Source organism: Anabrus simplex, chromosome 14, assembly GCF_040414725.1.
Source record: "Anabrus simplex isolate iqAnaSimp1 chromosome 14, ASM4041472v1, whole genome shotgun sequence".
Taxonomy (NCBI): domain Eukaryota; kingdom Metazoa; phylum Arthropoda; class Insecta; order Orthoptera; family Tettigoniidae; genus Anabrus; species Anabrus simplex.
Genome location: NC_090278.1, coordinates 3,243,392 through 3,261,971, shown reverse-complemented (window position 1 = coordinate 3,261,971; position 18,580 = coordinate 3,243,392). Strand labels below are relative to the sequence as shown.

General features: G+C 39.2%; 1 protein-coding gene across 13 annotated transcripts in view; it reads right to left on the bottom strand.

Annotated features, from left to right (window-relative positions):
- LOC136885272 (inter-alpha-trypsin inhibitor heavy chain H4) overlaps positions 1 to 18,580 on the bottom strand; it is a 143,361-nt gene that overhangs the window by 47,191 nt on the left and 77,590 nt on the right. For all 13 annotated transcript variants that reach the window (XM_067157763.2, XM_067157770.2, XM_067157769.2 and 10 more), the window contains exons 8-11: positions 16,720 to 16,876; positions 13,592 to 13,971; positions 11,067 to 11,177; positions 1,273 to 1,551 (exon numbers count right to left, since the gene is read on the bottom strand). In XM_067157763.2, coding sequence (XP_067013864.2) covers positions 1,273 to 1,551; positions 11,067 to 11,177; positions 13,592 to 13,971; positions 16,720 to 16,876 — 927 coding nt within the window. The remainder of the gene's footprint in view (positions 1 to 1,272; positions 1,552 to 11,066; positions 11,178 to 13,591; positions 13,972 to 16,719; positions 16,877 to 18,580) is intronic.

Here is an 18,580-nt window from a genome sequence, read left to right as displayed (position 1 = left end):
TGAAAGATTTTTTCAATATTAAAACTTAACAAACCAAGGTTACGAGCAGGCATTTCAGATGAGAATTTGAGAAGTTTCCGTTTGTCTGTAACATGTCCATTTCTGCCTAATTGTAACAAGATTGTTACCTCACAAAACCATGAATTATTGTAAATGAGAACAGCAATTAACATTGTGTATCAGCAAACCTGTACGGTGATAGTTTTTAATTGGTGTGTAAAAAGTTGTACGTTTGCCATTGTAGAAACATTAGATATTTTGTCATTTTTTAAGCTATTATTGTATGATATTTGGAACAGTGGAAATGTTTTCTTGTTCCCTTATGCATAAGAAGGGAGAAATTTAAATGAATAAATATAAATTTTGTGTGTGAAACAATCCAGAGTTAATGTGAGCATAATTTCGAAAGAAAACTTTTTGCCATTCTTTCCTAGCCCCTCAGTTCATATGGCAAGCAATTTGATGAATTGATTTCATGAAGTTCAGTGTTCTCACAACATTTACTGCAAAATACTTTCATTACCTAACATTTTACCTATGAACGTTTCTTGAACGAGAATACTCCCCCATCGCGAGGAATGGAGGGGAAGGAAGGACATACGGTAAACGAGGGGATGCACAGCTGTTATTCTGAGACACACACTGTCTGCACAGTGGGACCGACCTTGGATACTGTTGGCTTAAAGTAATTGCACTTCATATCTGCTCTCATTCATTTCTCATCCTTTTGGTAACTTCTTCAAACTTCAGCCGTGTTCCTTCAAAGGAAAGTCGCGTTGCTAATCAAACAATATTACTATTTAAAATCATATAGCAACAAATTTGAACAGATTATTCTTCAAAGCAGTGAACCATCAGATGTTTAATCGACACCCTGCCTCAGACTATATCACAAAAAGCAGAAACAGGTGTATGGATACATAGAAGCCTTTCTGAAAGTTATGAACTGAGACGAATCATTAGAAAGGGATACAAAATATTGTGTATGGTGACTCAAAAATAGACTAAGTACATGGACATGTATGTTCCTTGCACATAAATATTTTATCTGACTTAATTATTATCAATATATAATTCATCTGCTATGTAGATACAAGCCCTGTAGATACTCATAACAAATATTATATCTATAGGTTCAAATGTTTCTGAGAAAAATGTACCTATGGGAAACTTATACAATGCCACATGCTCATTCTCTGTTTGAGTGCCTGTACATTATAACATTAAGCAACAACAAATGGAGTAGCAACATAGCAAATGAAATCAAGTTACCTGTAAAGCAAGTTCGAGCGCTTTCTTCTTTGCTTCTTCAAACTTCTTCTTAGCCTCCAGCTCGGCCTCTGTCTTGTTCTTGCCATCGTCGGAGGACAGGAAATGTTTGTCCTCACTGTTTGCCTCCTCTTCCTCCAGCAGCTGCTGGATAGTGAGGTATGCCCACAGTTTCTCCAAGGAGGAGACGGACCGATTTGTCACGAAGTACTTGATGTCGGGAATTACCCTGATGTGGTCCACAGGGAACGAAGAGTCGCCACTGACAGCCTGACCACTTACCTACAAAATAAGAGATAAGGGAACAATTACTGAAAAGCCATTGAATAGCAAGGAAAATATTTAGGAAAGGAAAGCGTGCCTGTCGTGATATCAAAGATAGCCTGCTTGAGTCGCAGTATTATAACTATCTATATGCTGTATATATTAACACATTCACTCCCGTAGATGCCTTAAGGCATTTAAGAGCAGCCTATGTGTGGGACCGTATCTGAGTTAAGGCAGTTAAGGTTGTGCGATGTAAATGTTGTGGAAGATAGGAAAAAAAAAACTAGAAAGGGTCCACCTTTTCAATACAAAAATGTTATAGTTTATTTATAACATGTATTTGCACTTGGGACTAGTTTCGACGCTGTGTTGGCGTCATCATCAGCCAAAAAATGGGAAAATAGGCCAGTGTGTAGGCATTCATATTACACAAGGTGTTACATTAAACAATACAAATCTTGCAAGGAGATAAAAACATGGATGAATATAGAAACAAATGAATCGTTGAGAAAGCAAAAGTTATACATGTTAAAAAAATAACCTTAACCCCACATCTTGCAGTGCAAAAATATTCTTCTTGAATGATTCCTGAGTATAAAACACACGCGCACACATTTCTGAAGAGCCAGCAGGCAGGACAAAGTAAAGTGAAACCTTGAGAGTTCTTCTGAGAAGAGTTCATCATTTTTCTATGTTCCGAATAAATAATGAAGTCTCCCTTGAGTTCCTGATAAACATACACAACAGGAAATTCTCCTTCACTCTCAACAATAGCTATAAAGACCAACGGTAAATTTCATTTTTCAAAGACGTGAAAGCATGATCTTGAACGTGATGTAACTCCTTTCATTTAACCCATTTTTTACACAAGGTGTTACATTAAATAATATATCTCACGAGGAGATAAAAACGGGGACGAATGTAGAAACACATGCATCGTTGAGAGAGCAAAAGTTGTACATATTAAAAATAAGCTTAACCACACAACTTGCAGTGCGAAAATATTTGAATTTGAAAGATTCTTGAATAAAAGACGCACGCGCACACACTTCTAAAGAGCCAGCAGGCAGGAAAAAGTAAGGTGAAACCTTAAGAGTTCTTCTGAGAAGAGTTCATCATACTTTCAATGTTCCGACTAACTAATGAAGTCTCGTTTGAGTTCCTGATAAACATACACAACAGGAAATTAAACAATACACATCTTACAAGGAGATAAAAACAGGGAAAGTTATACATATTAAAAATAGTCTTAACCACACATCCTGCAGTGTGAAAATATTCGTCTTGAGTGATTCCTGAATATAAAACACACGCGCATACAATTCCGAAGAGCCAGCAGGCAGGAAAAAGTAAAGTGAAACCTTAAGAGTTCTTCTGAGAAGAGTTCATCATTTTTTCTATGTTCCGACTAGCTAATGAAGTCTCCCTTGAGTTCCTGATAAACATATACAACAGGAAATTCTCCTTCACTTTCAACAATAGCTATAAAGACCAACGGTAAATTTCATTTTAAATATTGTGCAGAGACGTGAAAGGATGATTATGAACATGATATAACTCCTTCATTTAACCCAATTTTTACACAAGGTGTTACATTAAACAATACACATCTTACGAGGAGATGAAAAACAGGGCCGAATGTAGAAACAAATGCATTGTTATGCATATTAAAAATGAGCTTAACCACACAACTTGCAGTGCGAAAATATATGCCTTGAATGATACTTGAATACAAAAACGCACGCGCACACATTTCTAAAGAGCCAGCAGGCAGGAAAGAGTAAGGTGAAACCTTAAGAGTTCTTCTGAGAAGAGTTGTATTTTAAATACTGTGTAGAGATGTGAAAGCATCATCTTGAACATGATATAATTTCTTCATTTAACCACCTATGAAAGTCTCTCTCTGTATCACATAGCTTCATTAACACACCATTCTGTAGATGCACAAAATAATCTTGTAATCTTCACAGGTCCGGTATTCAGCTTGACAAGAATATAAAATTGGTATTCAGGAATACGTTTTTGAGAGTTTGGAGGTTGACTGTGCCAGTATTTGTGGTGTATTGTTGCAGCGTTACGTGTAGGGGGGGGGGGGGGGGGAGCAGGTTTCTGTGATGTTTATTGCGGGACATGAGGCGGAAAAGCTATGTCGCGAGATGAAGAAGAAACAGAGCGTGATGTATAGTTTAGGTCTGGGGAGCGGCCATTGTTGGATTAGGAGGGGGGAGGGGAGGAGTGGTAGGGGAGGAGGAGTGGAAGGAGGGGAAGTATGGAGGGTGATGTGGTGAAGGTGTGTGGCGTGACAAAGTATTATGCATAATCTGAAAGACCGATCTGTTTTTCGGGATATTCATGTTTTTGAAAAATTCAATGAGAAAGTCGAATAGGATCTTTGGTTTCTCTGAGATATCATTTAAGTTTAGGTTGGGATTGAAATATTGGTCTAAATGAATATAGAGGTTTTCAGTGACGTCTAGGAGAGAACCTTTGTTTAGAATATCTAGTACCTCAAGATCTTGATTTATTTCAGTAAAGTTGTGCTTAAATTCTTTTATATGTAGGCCGACCGCGGAAAAACGGTTGTGTTTTATGGCATTGACATGTTCTGCATATCTGATTTTAAAGCTGCGTCCTGTTTGCCCTAGGTAAGAACTTTTGCAGTCTTGGCAAGAAAACCTATATACACCTGATTTAGAAAAAGGACTACTTTTATTTATTGATGAAGAGTTGTGTAGAATCTCTGTGCTTCTATTGTTAGTACGAAAGGCTATTTTAACGTTGTGTTTTTTAAGGACGTTAGTGACGTTGTAAATTTCTTTATTGAAGGTAAATGTGGAAAACGTGGCAGTGCTAGTATTGTCTTTTATTAGGGTGGTTTTTGGGCGGTGTCTGAATTTATTGATTATTCTTTCAATAAAGGATTCATTATATCCATTGAATTTTGCTATAGAGCGGATGGTGTTCAATTCTTTATTTAAGTTTTTTCTTGACATCGGAATTTTGAATGCTCGGTCTACTAAGCTATTATATGTAGCCGCTTTGTGTGTTTGGGGGTGTAGTGAGTCATTTCTTATAGTAGTGGCCGTTTGAGTGGGTTTTCTATAGATACTATATGTGAACGAAGAGGGGTGCCTATTGATTGTTAGGTCTAGGAAGTTGATGGAGTTGTTTGTCTCTGATTCTGAGGTAAATTTAATGTCATGATCAATGTTATTAAGGTTTTTGAGGGTGGATGGTGCGTCTATGGAGCGTTCATCTAGGATTATAAAAGTGTCATCTACGTACCTCGCCCAGAGTTGGATATTAGCAAATTTGATGTTATTGTCGATGGCGGTGTGCTCTAGGAAATCAAGGTAGATCTCTGCTAAAATTCCTGAGGCTGGTGAACCCATAGCCAAACCATCTTGTTTGTAAATGATCTTATCGAATGTGAAGTAGTTATTGTTAATTAGTAGTCTTAGTATGGTCATAAAGTCTTGAACTTCTAGTTTACTTAGTTGATTGTTAGCAAGTAAGTTCTTTTCGATGATCGGGAATAATGAGTTGGTTTTTATACTGGGATACATGTTGACTATATCAAAGGAGTGCATTGAATGATATGGTTGAAGCTTGAAACTGTTTAGTTTGTTCACTAATTCTATAGTGTTCCTGATAGATTTATTTGATGAGAATTTATAATGTTTATTAAGAAATTGTTGGATAAACTGAGATAATTTATATAAGGGGCTTGGTCTGTAGTTTATTATGGGTCGAATAGGGACACCGGTTTTGTGGATTTTGGGTAGTGCTTTAGCATTTTCCCATTTTTTGGCTGATGATGACGCCAACACAGCGTCGAAACTAGTCCCAAGTGCAAATACATGTTATAAATAAACTATAACATTTTTGTATTGAAAAGGTGGACCCTTTCTAGTTTTTTTTTTCCTATCTTCCATTCTCAGTTCAATACGGACCAAAAATGAAACTCTTATGTTTAAATGTAAATGTTGTGTCGAATTTAGCGCTAAATTCGTACGAAGTCGTAGTTCGTGTTGAAAACCATAGATGGCATATAAATGAACAGTGCCTCACCCTGACTACCTAAACAGAAGGTACATTCCAACTAAACATGGACCTAAGCCAGTCGTGGTATTATATTGAGGGTGTGGAGGTGAAGTGAGTTATTGTGTCGCGATAACATGACGAGTTACAAACACAGTATACAAAGCGAGGAAATTGAAGACATACTACTGAACGATGATTCTGGTGATGAATTTATCCCCGATTTCAGTGATAGAGTAAGAAATTCCGATGATGATATACCAGACTGTGGGCAAAGTGAAATTCAACACATTCAAATAACCGATACGCATCAGTCTTATTGTCCGCCTGCAATCATGTTCACTGACCAGGTAGGATTAAATGTTGGTATCGAAAATAGCAACAAAACTACATATTTCATCAATTTATTTGTAAATGACGATTTCCTTGAATATGCAAGCCATCAGACAAACCTTTATGCGGAACAATTTATTAGTGCAGCACCAAGTCCATTCACTCATGGAAACTGGTCGACGTAAATGAGATGAAAAGTTTTTAGGACTAATGTTTGTAAGCGGAATAATTCAAAAACCATAATCTGAAAATATAATGGACAGAGGACACTATTTTTGGCTCGCCAATTTTTTCAAAAATCATGGCATGAGCCCAGTTGGAAAACATATTGTCATCCTTGCACTTAAACAACAGCGGTCGTTATGAGTGGAATCTTGATAGGCTATAAAACAATAGGCCGATTCTCAAAAGGCTCAGCGACCAGTTTTCGTACAGTAATATTTCATGTAAAATAGTGCACTATAAAGATGAGGGGAAATAAAAGGCTGGGCTGGAGATTTAAATCACCCATTGAGTAGCTGGTAGTTAATGTGTTAAGAATTCACTAAAAACAGCTTTGGCAAATCCGTCCGTCCGTTCTACGTCATTTTTGTTTTATTCTCTCCAGAATTACCTGCCAGTGAGTACTGAGATATTGATAGGTCTCTAAGTATATCCAACTTTGAGTAATCATAAAATCAAATCATTAAATAATCAGTCCAACAGTTGCAAGCGAAGGCAACACAGTCTGTACTTAGCACGTTGCTAAACGACTAACACTTTTATATTCTGATATATGAATTTCATCCTTAGTAATGTCATTGCATGCAGCCATGTTTGATTACTACCTGTCAAGCCACTTCCTCTGATCACAAAAGAATACTATTCCCTGCTAGATATTCTTTGATTCTCTAACCTTCCCCAGCTTCCAGATATATTCAAAAGATGGCAGAGTGTTCATAATAAGTTACATGCTGCTAAGAGAAAAACATATCTACATACAAACAGACCTCATCACGACATACGCCTTAGAAATTACTTATCAAAGGATAACCTAGCTACGCTAGAAAGATTGAAGACCATGTATCTTAAAAAGTTCACTGCCTGGCGAAAAATGTGCTCCTTTGAGACTAACCTATGAGCTCACAAGACAACCGTTCTATGTCGCAGAACTGCGATTAATAATTCCATTGCCTTCTACAACACAAAGCCAATCTTTACATCAAGAACTGCAGGATAAAAAAGTTAATATATGGATAGATTTTTACCAAGTAGATGGCATGATGTTGCCAGAATGGATATGAATTCTGACTACAAACTGCAGCATACCATAACCCGCTTCTCATTGAATGTTCATAAAACCATTGAAAAGGGCAGGCAAAATAATAGGACTATGATAGACATATCAAGACAAGTTATCTGACCTCCTTATAATGACTTCTGCTGAGCAGCATGGGTCCTCTTAGTTATTTATTTAATTTCCAAAAAATATTCTAGAATTTGTTGACGGCAGATGGAGAAGGACCATACATAGAAGTGCTCCCATCTCTGCTGATTAAATATAAGTTACTATTTGTTGTTGTTTGTATCATCAGTCCATAGACTGGTTTGATGCAGCCCTCCATGCCACCCTATGCTGTGCTAACCTTTTCATTTCTAAGTAACTACTACATCCTATATCTACTCTAATCTGCGTGTCATGATCATACGCATATTTACCCCTACTGTTCTCCCTCAGAAACCAACTGAACAAGTCCTGGGTGTCTTAAGATATGTCTCTTCTTCAGTCAAATCAATCTCCTCTCACCAATTCAATTTAGTAGCTCTTCATTCGTGATTTGATCTATCCATCTCACCTTCAGCATTCTTTTGTAACACCACATTTCAAAAGCTTCCATAGTCTTTCTTTCTGAGCTAGTTATCATCCATGTTTCACTTCCATACAATGTCACGCTCCAGACGAAAGCATATCTTTCTAATTCTTATATCAGTGTTCTAAGTGAGCAAATTTCTTTTCTTAAACCGGTAGTGGTTGTGCGGCGTCTGAGAGATACTGTTCTAATTTATTTATGTCATTGCAAGGAAACTACCGAGGCCACAGACTGGAAATGCCATCTACTTTTCAAGTAACTATTCACAAACAACATAGTAAAGCATCAGTGTACAAGTGTTAGTCTAACTCACGTGGTGGTGAAGCATTTTTTACACGAGCGTCAATGGCGTCTCATAAACGCCGCGTGAACTTCATCGCTACAAAGAAAGATCCTGTTTTGAAGTAATACCTTCAATATTATTGCAGCAGTTATCCTTCAGAATGTCTCAGATTGCATGGTTTCTTGCTAAAGCGTAATTTCTCATATTGACGACAGAAGAACTGTGCACAGATTGCTTGAGGATGACAACGATGATGAAGAAGATGAATTGTATAGTGATGAGGAGGAAGATGTTGTAGAAATCAGAAGTGAAGATCCAGACAATATCGATGAAGCAGGAGGAAAGGACAGTGATTGTTTCCTAAGGAGAAATACAGTTCTTAAGTGATATAAAGCTAATCCTCCCAGAAATGTTCAAACCTGGCGACAAAATATCGTTATGCATTTGCTTGGTGCGAAGTGTGTTGCAAAGTTTGCTGATATTAAGAATGCTGAGAGCTATCCTTTGATGACACAATACTATCTACTATAATGTAATGCACAAACAGGAAAAACTGAAGAGGTTCAAACAAACTATAGCAGAGATAGGAATGCTCATTCTACCGACATATGTGAAATAAAGGCCCTAATTGGCATGCGATATTTATGTGCTATAAGGAAAGATACCGAAGACATATCAGCTGGCGATATGATGGGTGTACAACTCTCCTGCTTGGTTGTGTCAGAGAAACGATTTTGGTTCCTACTCTGTTGCTCAACGTCCATCGTAAGTAGCTTTTATGTCAATAAACTGGATTCAGTAATTTATGTTCATCCTTCCAAAATGTCCTGAAATTAACGTAAATCCTTATTCGAAACTTGGGATAGCACAATTGGCTCAGAAACGTTCGATGACGTAGAATTATGTGCGACCACTGCAGGGTTAAGAAAGTACTTCCTTTCTTGTGCTAGTCTGTATTTTATGTCCTCCTTATTCCTGCCATCGTTAATTATTTTACAACCCAAGTAACAATAATCATCTACTTCCTTTAAGACTTCATTTCCTAATCTAATATTTCCTTCATCATCTGACTTTGTATTTCTCTTATTTCTTTCACATCTTACGACTGCCAGAAAACCGGATTTTACGACAGCTAGTGATGAGAAATCATAGAAAGAAGACAGGAGGACAATGGATCCACGAAATTCACAAAGATTGCAGAGCAGTTGGACTCGAGATAGGAGATGCAGAGAACAAAATTAATATTAACACCCTTCTTAAGACTTTCAAATTTTCAGCAGAAATGACACATAGAATTTCAGACAAATTGAGAAAATTACGATCGGAACAAATCTGAATGTACTGTGCAGATCACAAGAACCAAACAGTACAACCTTCAAAGAGAAAGTGCACTTAGAATGACTCAAGTAGTTCAATGTGGCCAATAAAGTTAATAATGTTTGTTTGTCCAACCCTTCTCTCATTTCCTGCTTCTCTATGGGGTCAGGTATGAGGTGAGATGAATTTGTCGTGGCGGGTTTTTATGACCAGATGCCCTTCCCGACATCAACCTCATCAGAGGAGCTAATGAGATGAAATGAATGACGTGGTATATGCCAGTAAGAAGGGAGAGGGTGAAATTCTGCTCTTGCTGAATAGCACCAAGGGGGCTGCTCAAGGTTTAACGTTCCCATCCAACGGACAAATCACTATCAACAGCGGCACATGCCCTCAATCCATATGAGCACTGCAGAGAGGTTTGGAATTTAATCCAGGCTTTTGGCACGCAATGTAGTGAATAGAAATTCTATATCACCATCTCCTCTACCCTGCCAGCCAACATCCTGATGATGAAAACTTTTTTCGACCAATGCGACTTGAACCAGCTAACTACGGTGTCAGATTGTTTAGACTTCAACGCCTTAACAATCATGGTCACCAGGCAGGCTCAACGAAGTTATTAATAAAAATAATATAATAATAAGAAGAATGTACAGTTTTACATCTTAGCATTACTGTATACTATGTACACATAACTTCTGTGAATGTTCCCATTAACGCATAGCTTATAAATCAACAAATCAACTGAATTATCTCTCCCTCTCTTACACTTCATTATGAAGTGTCCTCATTGACGCTATCTAATTAAAATCAAGAACGTTCCACCTTTCAATGCATTTATTACGTTGCCAAAGAATGACACTTGTTTATACAGACACGTTTTGTCTCTTATTATGAGTAATATGTAAAGATGACAAAAGGCACACTAATTTTTTTTTTTTTTTTTTTTTTTTTTGCTATTTGCTTTACGTCGCACCGACACGGATAGGTCTTATGGCGACGATGGGATGGGAAAGGCCTAGGAAGTGGAAGGAAGCGGCCGTGGCCTTAATTAAGGTACAGCCCCGGCATTTGCCTGGTGTGAAAATGGGAAACCACGGAAAACCATCTTCAGGGCTGCCGACAGTGGGGTTCGAACCCACGATCTCCCGATTACTGGATACTGGCCACACTTAAGTGACTGCAGCTATCGAGCTCGGTAGGCACACTAATTAAAATGCATACTGTGAATTAATAAAAAGTCTTTAAAAAGGCCATTGTTGTCTTCTTCTTCTTCTTCTCCTTCATGAGAGAAAAACACTGTATATTATATCATTTTCACTGACGGGTGATTAAAAGTATTTAAAAGCAACATAAGCCATGTACTGTGTGTATTTTCTATCTTGTAAATATAAAACAGGGGAAACTCCTCTCAATTATACACTGTAGCTGAATATGAATTCCCAGATCTTATATCTCCAATATATTAGACGTGAGTTTCTCCACCTTTCAAGGCGAGCTAACACACATTCACATTCACTTTTATGTATTACTAAGCTGAAGATGTCTCATATTAAGAGACGAAACATGTCCTTATAAACAAGTGTCATTCTCTGACAACATAATAAATGCACTGAAAGGTGGTAGGTTTTAGGTGTGGCAAAATTTTAAAACTTGGACATTAAATATATAGTTTACATTGTATATCATAAAGACCAGCTTACCTCGCCTGTAATGTCTGATCCCTCTTTGTCTGAGAGACGACCAGCAACAACACACTCAGAACCCAAGAAGAAGATGGGGAACATCTTACGAGTCACTGTTGTGCTGTCCACCTGTAAACAATAAGAAACATTTATAGAGAATGAACTGAACAAACTCACTAGTTCCTGAAAAGCATGCTTCAAAATACACTTGATAAACTTGGTAACTTAATGCTTTATACAGGATATACAGAAACTCCTCTCCAATTATCACAGGCCATGATAAAGGTGAACAGGACAATTAAAATTAAGGTGAAAACCAACCCTCTAACTTCTACCATAGTCATCTAGGATAAGTAATGTAAATGTAGATTAAGATGAGGCCTGTGACCCAAATGCCTTGACTGTAGTCTTAAAGATGTCTTAAATCACAGATATGTTGCAAAACCCATGTTTTCTATGTCTAGTGGTTAGAGGAGTTAAAAATTCAGTAAGGAGTACCACAGGGATGTGTACTGACTCCTTTGTTATTTAATATATACTCTGAAGCAATCTTGAAAGAAGCATTTGATAATATAATGCAGGGATCTGTAAATTATCTGACAATGAGGGCCACATACCGATATTTATCTGCCTTGATGGATCAGTAATAGAATGATTCCAAGTTTGCAGGTTCAAACCTGACTGAGGTAGTGGATTTTTTAAGGATGGTCGAAACTCTTGGCATTGGATGTCATTGTTGTTTGCATGTTACAGGTTCCTTCTGGTGATGCACTTAGTGTCAGATGACAAAATTGAATTAACTCAACCATAGTATCCATTCAGTAGAGTTCCACTTTAGCTGCTAGCAGCACAATCAGAATGTTGAAACTGGTAGGCAGGACACCTAGATGGCACCAATTCAGAAGGTTTGCATGATGTCAGCTGAGGCCATAGGATGATGGTCATTATTATTCTGTTTCTGTGGCCTCATTGGACTGCTTAGGTCAATCTTTTTTTTTTTTTATAGGATTTCTTTCTGAAATGTCCAGCAGCTTTTCATTTGTTCTGATCTTTTCTGTTGTTTCTCATCTGTAAATATCCTTTTCATTGTATGTTGTTGTCCGGCTCCATGGCTAAATGGTTGGCGTGCTGGCCTTTGGTCCAGAGGGTCCCGGGTTCGATTCCCGGCCGGGAATGCATTGGTTAATTCCAATGGCTCGGGGGCTGGGTGTGTGTGTCGTCTTGAGCATTACAATTCATCACAGGGAGGGCCCCATTCTCAAAGACGCGCAGGTCGCCTATACGGCGTCAGCTCGAAAGACCTGTACTCAGCCTCTTCGGAGGCCACACGCCATTATTATATTGTATGTTGTTTTTTATTTTCGGTTTAAATCTTGTTTTTATGTTGTTCAGTTTCTTTAAATTTTCCGTTTTGTTTTACAAATCATCCAGAGTTATTTCTATTTTCCCATCTCCTCTCTAATATTCTTAATCCATCCTACACCGGGCGAGTTGGCCGTGCGTGTAGAGGCGCGCAGCTGTGAGCTTGCATCTGGGAGATAGTAGGTTCGAATCCCACTATCGGCAGCCCTGAAAATGGTTTTCCGTGGTTTCCCATTTTCACACCAGGCAAATGCTGGGGCTGTACCTTAATTAAGGCCACGGCCGCTTCCTTCCAACTCCTAGGCCTTTCCTATCCCATTGTCGCCATAAGACCTATCTGTGTCGGTGCGACGTAAAGCCCATAGCAAAAAAAAAAAAAATCCATCCTACTTATTGCTTCAGATACCCGAGTTTCTCTTGAATTTTTCTTGGTAATCTTATTCTTAGTGTCCTCATGATGTGACCATGAAAAGAGAGATCCTCCTCTTTCGAATAGTATCTACAATTGCTGTACTATTATGGTAATTAAAATTCATTTTTGTATAGAGGAAAGTGTGATCTTTCTAAGTATTCCAAAATTTATTACAATCATTGCTTTCCCTGGCATTGAAAATGTTTTCAAAAACCATTACAAATCCTGTGATTTCTGGAGGTAACACATTCAAATATGGCCATCTCCAATGTGTTAACTGTTAAAGTTACAATCAGTGTTAGTAACAGAAGTCAAGAGTTCTGTATCAATCCGTACCGGTATCCCAGCAGGCCGGGAGAGGGAGTGTCCCGAATTCGTACTTCGAGTTACGTTCACCATATGTACAATTAATTTATTAGTTACTTTCCTACCTGAGTATAGTAAGAAATTAAAATGTACAACGTCTAACTCATTAATGAAGGATTCAGTCAATGAGTTCCACAGCCGAGCTTGGTAGCTACAATCTCTTAAGTGTGGGCAGTATCCAATATATGGGAGATAGTGTCTTTGAACCCCACTATCGGCAGCCCTGAAGACGGTTTTCCATGGTTTCCCATTTTCACACCAGGAAAATGCTGGGGTTGTACCTTAATTAAGGCCAAGGCAGCTTCATTCTCACTCCTAGTCCTTCCCTATTCCATCTTCACCATAAGACCTATCTGTGTTGGTACGATATAAAAACTTGTAAAAAAAAAAATGTGCCACGTACCTTGTCTGGGTCGTACTTGAAGGTGACATTTGATAGAAGTGGAGAAGCCACCTGCTTGTAGAAGTCCCTAAGCTGAAGAGTTGCATCAGCAGCCTCATAGATCTTCCTTGCGAAACCACTGTTACGTAATGACAATTTCTTGAGGAACCCAAAGTCGGCATCATCTCCGAATGCAAGACTAAAGATAGCAGCCGACGGGTTCTCGTTCATCTCACTGACCATGGCATGCAGTTTCTGTGGTCGTGTCTCACCCACGGTCGGCTCTCCGTCGGTCAGGAACACGATGATGGGCTCCGGTTTGCTCTCGGTAGCTGTCACGTTCTGCAGCCCGGTGTGGACAACATTGATTGCAGTCTTCAGAGCATCGTGGATGTTAGTACCTGCAAGGAATAAAAAATATGCACTTGTACACTAACGATGTAACTTAAAAGCATTTCAGTCTGTCGAACACACAAGTTAAATATAAACATTACAATAACATACCTGTAAAAAAAAACAGATTATTTAACAAGGAAAAAAATACACACTATTCCTTATTATTCCCTCCTTAATTATGTGTTTTTTACGTGTATTTATAAGCTCACTGGACAAAAAATTAGTCACTCTAGTGCGCATGCACAGATGGATCGTTAAGCCTGTACAGATTGTGCAGAGAAGTCCCATGCTCAACCGCACACACACACTGCCTCTACGTGAGCATAAGGCAGTACGACCAGCGAGACGTTGATGTTTCAAGCGGACAGCGTACGTCACCAGGGGGAGGTGTAAAGATGTGACACAGAGGCAAAAAGGGGCAATCGTGTTTGGCCATGCCCATGGCCATACGGTGAGTGAAGTTGCTGGATTTGTTGGTGTCCCATATAGCAGACTGTTCAACGTGTCTACAATCAGTGGTGTACTACACATGGCCACGAAACACGACATCAGAATTGTGGTCTATAAAAGATCCTGACCGAGAGGGACCGGAGATGCGTTTCATGGTTTGTGAATCAAAATCACTTCCAAACCCAACAGAAGTTGTTGCAGTCAATGAATGAAGGTCCTTCCCAACCTGTTAGTGAGAGAACATTACAAGAGGAACTGCATGCACATAAAGCTGCGTGGACAGTCGCTGACTGGCAGAATGTAGTGTGATCTGAAGAATCAAGTTTTTGCCTGTAGTCCAATGGTGCACGTCGTCGAGTGCAGCAAATACCAAATGAAGCATTTCATCCTGGAAGTGTGCAAGATCAGGTTCAAGTCAAAGGTGGGTCAGTGATGTTTTGGGAGTGTATTTCATATCGTGGATTGGGCCCGCTCACTGAGGTGACCACCAACATGAACCAGCATGTTTATTTAAACATTCTGGATGGATCAGGTGTTGCCTTTCAGTCAAAATCTGCATGATGAGTATGCTATTGATACCCCGAGTTTTCAAGATGACAACAGCAAAGTTCATCGGGCTGGATGCATATGTGGCTCATTCTATGAACACTCTACCACCCTATTACATCTCAATTGGCCTGCAAAATCTCCTGACTTGAACCCCATTCAAAATCTGTGGGACATGTTTGAACAGCAGGTAACATGCCGGCATCAGCATCCCTGCTATTTGGTGGAATTGCGCAATCAGATCCTCAGCAAGTGGCTTAACCTGGATGCAACGTACCTGCACAACCTTGTGGAAGCACTTCCTAACCAAAATCTGGTGGTTATCAAGTCCAGAGGCAGAGGTACATGGTATTAAATGATGCTTGTAATGATTTCTCAGGGGTGACTAACTTTTGTTGTTAACAGACTGAAAAGCTTTTAAGTTACATTTAACTGAGTCGACACAGGAAAGTATGGCTTCCTTCTTAACAAACACAAAAGACAAATATGAAAACATGAAGGAACAAGGGCAATTTCCACATCTTCAAAAACTCTGTCTTCTCTCTTCTCATGAATCTCATTTCTTCTACTCAGTAAACGATGAGTTGGTTTCTGCTTCGTCGGGAAGGCAAGCATCAATAATTATAAAGGAGTCAATGTGACAGATCTTCAGTCCTGATGTGGAAGGTTTAAGTTCTATGTCTGTGAGCAAATTTCTTAAGAAAGGCTTTCCCTGCCTGTCATTGGATGCCCATGTTCAAGTCCTGATACTAGCAGAAATTTAAGATGGGTAGGAGGGCTGGTGTGTGGTTAAAGAGAAACATGCAGGACACATCCACTCAAAAGAGGTGCATCCCTTTGGGACAAAGACATGTTGGTACTGGTGGTAATTTTTATTTTAATAGGAAGTATAAATTAAAATAAAATTACTTTATATATTCAATGGAGGAATTTGAAAGTGAATTAAAAAAAGACTTTAAGCTGAAAAGGACACAGATGCATCAAAAGGGAATGTGAGTAACAAAACACTTGAAATTTTAATGCCCTTGATTAATCCACTCTACCACATAAAGCAAATGACGAGATCAGCAGTCATCACATCATCGACTGGTATCAATTTGAGTGTCTCCTGCAAGCTGAGGCTCTGTCTTAGGCCTGATAGATCAGCGCACTCTGTGAGGATGTGGGCCGCGGTGAAGTGGCATCACAAGAACACACTGCGGGGGGGGTCTCCCTTCTTTAGGAGGTAAGAATGTGTAGATCGTCCGTGACCTATCCTCAGTCTACACAAAACTACAGCCAGCCTTTCTCCATGAAGGCTGGAAAGTGGACCGCCACATGATAGTTGTCTTCTTAATTGCTCTCAGCTTGTAGGGAGTTTGGATAGCTCCCAGGATGTCAAGATGTTTTGATGTAGCTGAGAACAAATATCCCTAGCAGGTACATTCACATGTCTAAGTAAAAGTACTGCTTTGTTTGTTGTTTCATCTGCAAGTTCATTCCCTGCAATCTCCACGACTTGGGAGCCACAACCTTGCTAGAAGCTTCCTTCCTACATGGAAATGGTCTGGGCAGTTTTGTTTATATATGGATAACAGTAGATTCACTTACTGTGGAATGAGGAGGTACCACTCTAGGGAGAGTTCGAGGACAGATGGAAGTAGCTAAAACATTTAACTGATGCAAACTTTGGATTGGAAGATTTTAGTAAATTTAAAGAAAATTTTAATAAATTGATTATATTTGTATTGAGCTATGTTATAGTGCTTACTACCTACCTCCACCTGCAGTCATCTTGCTGATGACGTCCTTTGCTTTCTTGATGTACTCTGGAGTTGCTGGGAAGGCAGGCACAACTCCAAGACCTGTCTCATTCTTGTTGCTACTGTATGGCGAGTAGACCAAGTTGGCTGAGGCAGAGTCCAGGTTCCACACCTAAAAGGAAGAAGTGATGTTCTTCATTATCATTGGAACTTCATAGGAAATGAGTAACACAGTGACAAAGGCCTGTCATCTAAAAGAGTTAACTCTCATTCACAATTAATATTAAATAAAATGTAAGCATGAAATCTTGTATCCATGTCTTCAATGGATATAAACTTCATGGTTTTGATCCATATTGAATTGTGATCACAATAATAATCATTAAATTAATGTCGTAATGTCCACCTTTTCAATACTATAATATGCAATATCTTTGAATTACATTACTACACTAGGGACTAGCTTTGGCCTTGGCTGGCCATCTTCAGCCTTAATGTCATACATCTAATAACTAAACAAATGTACAAACACACAATTGACATTAAAATCTGGGATGAACTAAGAGTAAAATTTTGAAAAATAAATTAGGCTCTAAATTCTTAGCATCTTGAATATGCTCATCATCCAGACTCTTTCTTGCATTAATATTCATAGAACTGTTAGTTCCATCACTGCTAATCATTACAATTTCAATTGCAAAACAGGAACTGGTAAATGTTTATTCAGATCATTAGTTATGCTACTTATGCCATTCCTTATGCAGCCAGTCCCTGTTATGAATGATGTGAAAATGTTGCTCATAGGGTCAGCTGGTGCATGCATTTCAGTGGGCTTGGCAGACTGATGTGTAAGAGCAACTTCTGGCTCAGTAAGGAAAGCAAAAGGAAACTACCTCACTCCTCATTTCCTTAGCACGCCTCTTCAGTGACGCCTAGGCCATTTATGACAACTGATGGCGGAGCTGTTGAGAATCAAACCAACCTTCGGGCTGAATATCCAACATACAACATACATACATGCAAAAGGGAACAAGAAAACATATTTCCTCTATGCCAAATATCACACAATAACAGCTTTACAAAAGCAAAATACCTAATGTTTTTACAATGGCAAACATACGACAAATTTTACACACCAGTTAAAAACTAGTACTAGGGAGGGGTCTGATAACAGATTGATAATAAAACACAGGAGTAGCATCACAGGATACGTCCCTCCCATAATGCACGCACACCGTTGTCTACCGTGACAGAACGGGCACCAATCCTACCCTGACTCTGCGCCGCTGTGGATTCACAGGTGTACAGCTGTGCGAGTTTGCACAGTGTGAAGCGCTCTGGATGCTACTGGCATAGACGAAAGTGAGAGGCCTGACACAAATAAGTGGAACCAATATCAGGACTCAGCTAGGAGAACCATGGTCGCCAAACGAAGTTGAGAGCCCCTGACCCTACTTTTAGGCCACCTCTTATGAGAGGCAGAGGATACCGTGGGTGTTATTCTACTGTTCCCACTCACAGTGATGAGAAGGAATTTGATCATGTCCTTTCAAGAACAAAACTTACCATTCTATTTTAAGTTGATTCTTTTTCAGGTAATTTATAAATTTTATTTCTGCTGGCCCTGTAGTGTAGGGGCCGGAGGTGCCGGTTTTGATTCCCGGACAGAAACTTTCTTGGCTGGTTCGAGGTCCACTCAGCCTACGTGATTACAATTGAGGAGCTATCTGACGGTGAAACGGCAACCCCGGTCTACAAAGCCAAGAATAATGGCCAAGAGGATCCGTCGTGCTGACCACATGATACCTCATAATCTGCAGGCCTTCGGGCTGAGCAGCGGTCACTTGGTAGGCCATAGCCCTTAGGGGGCTGTTGC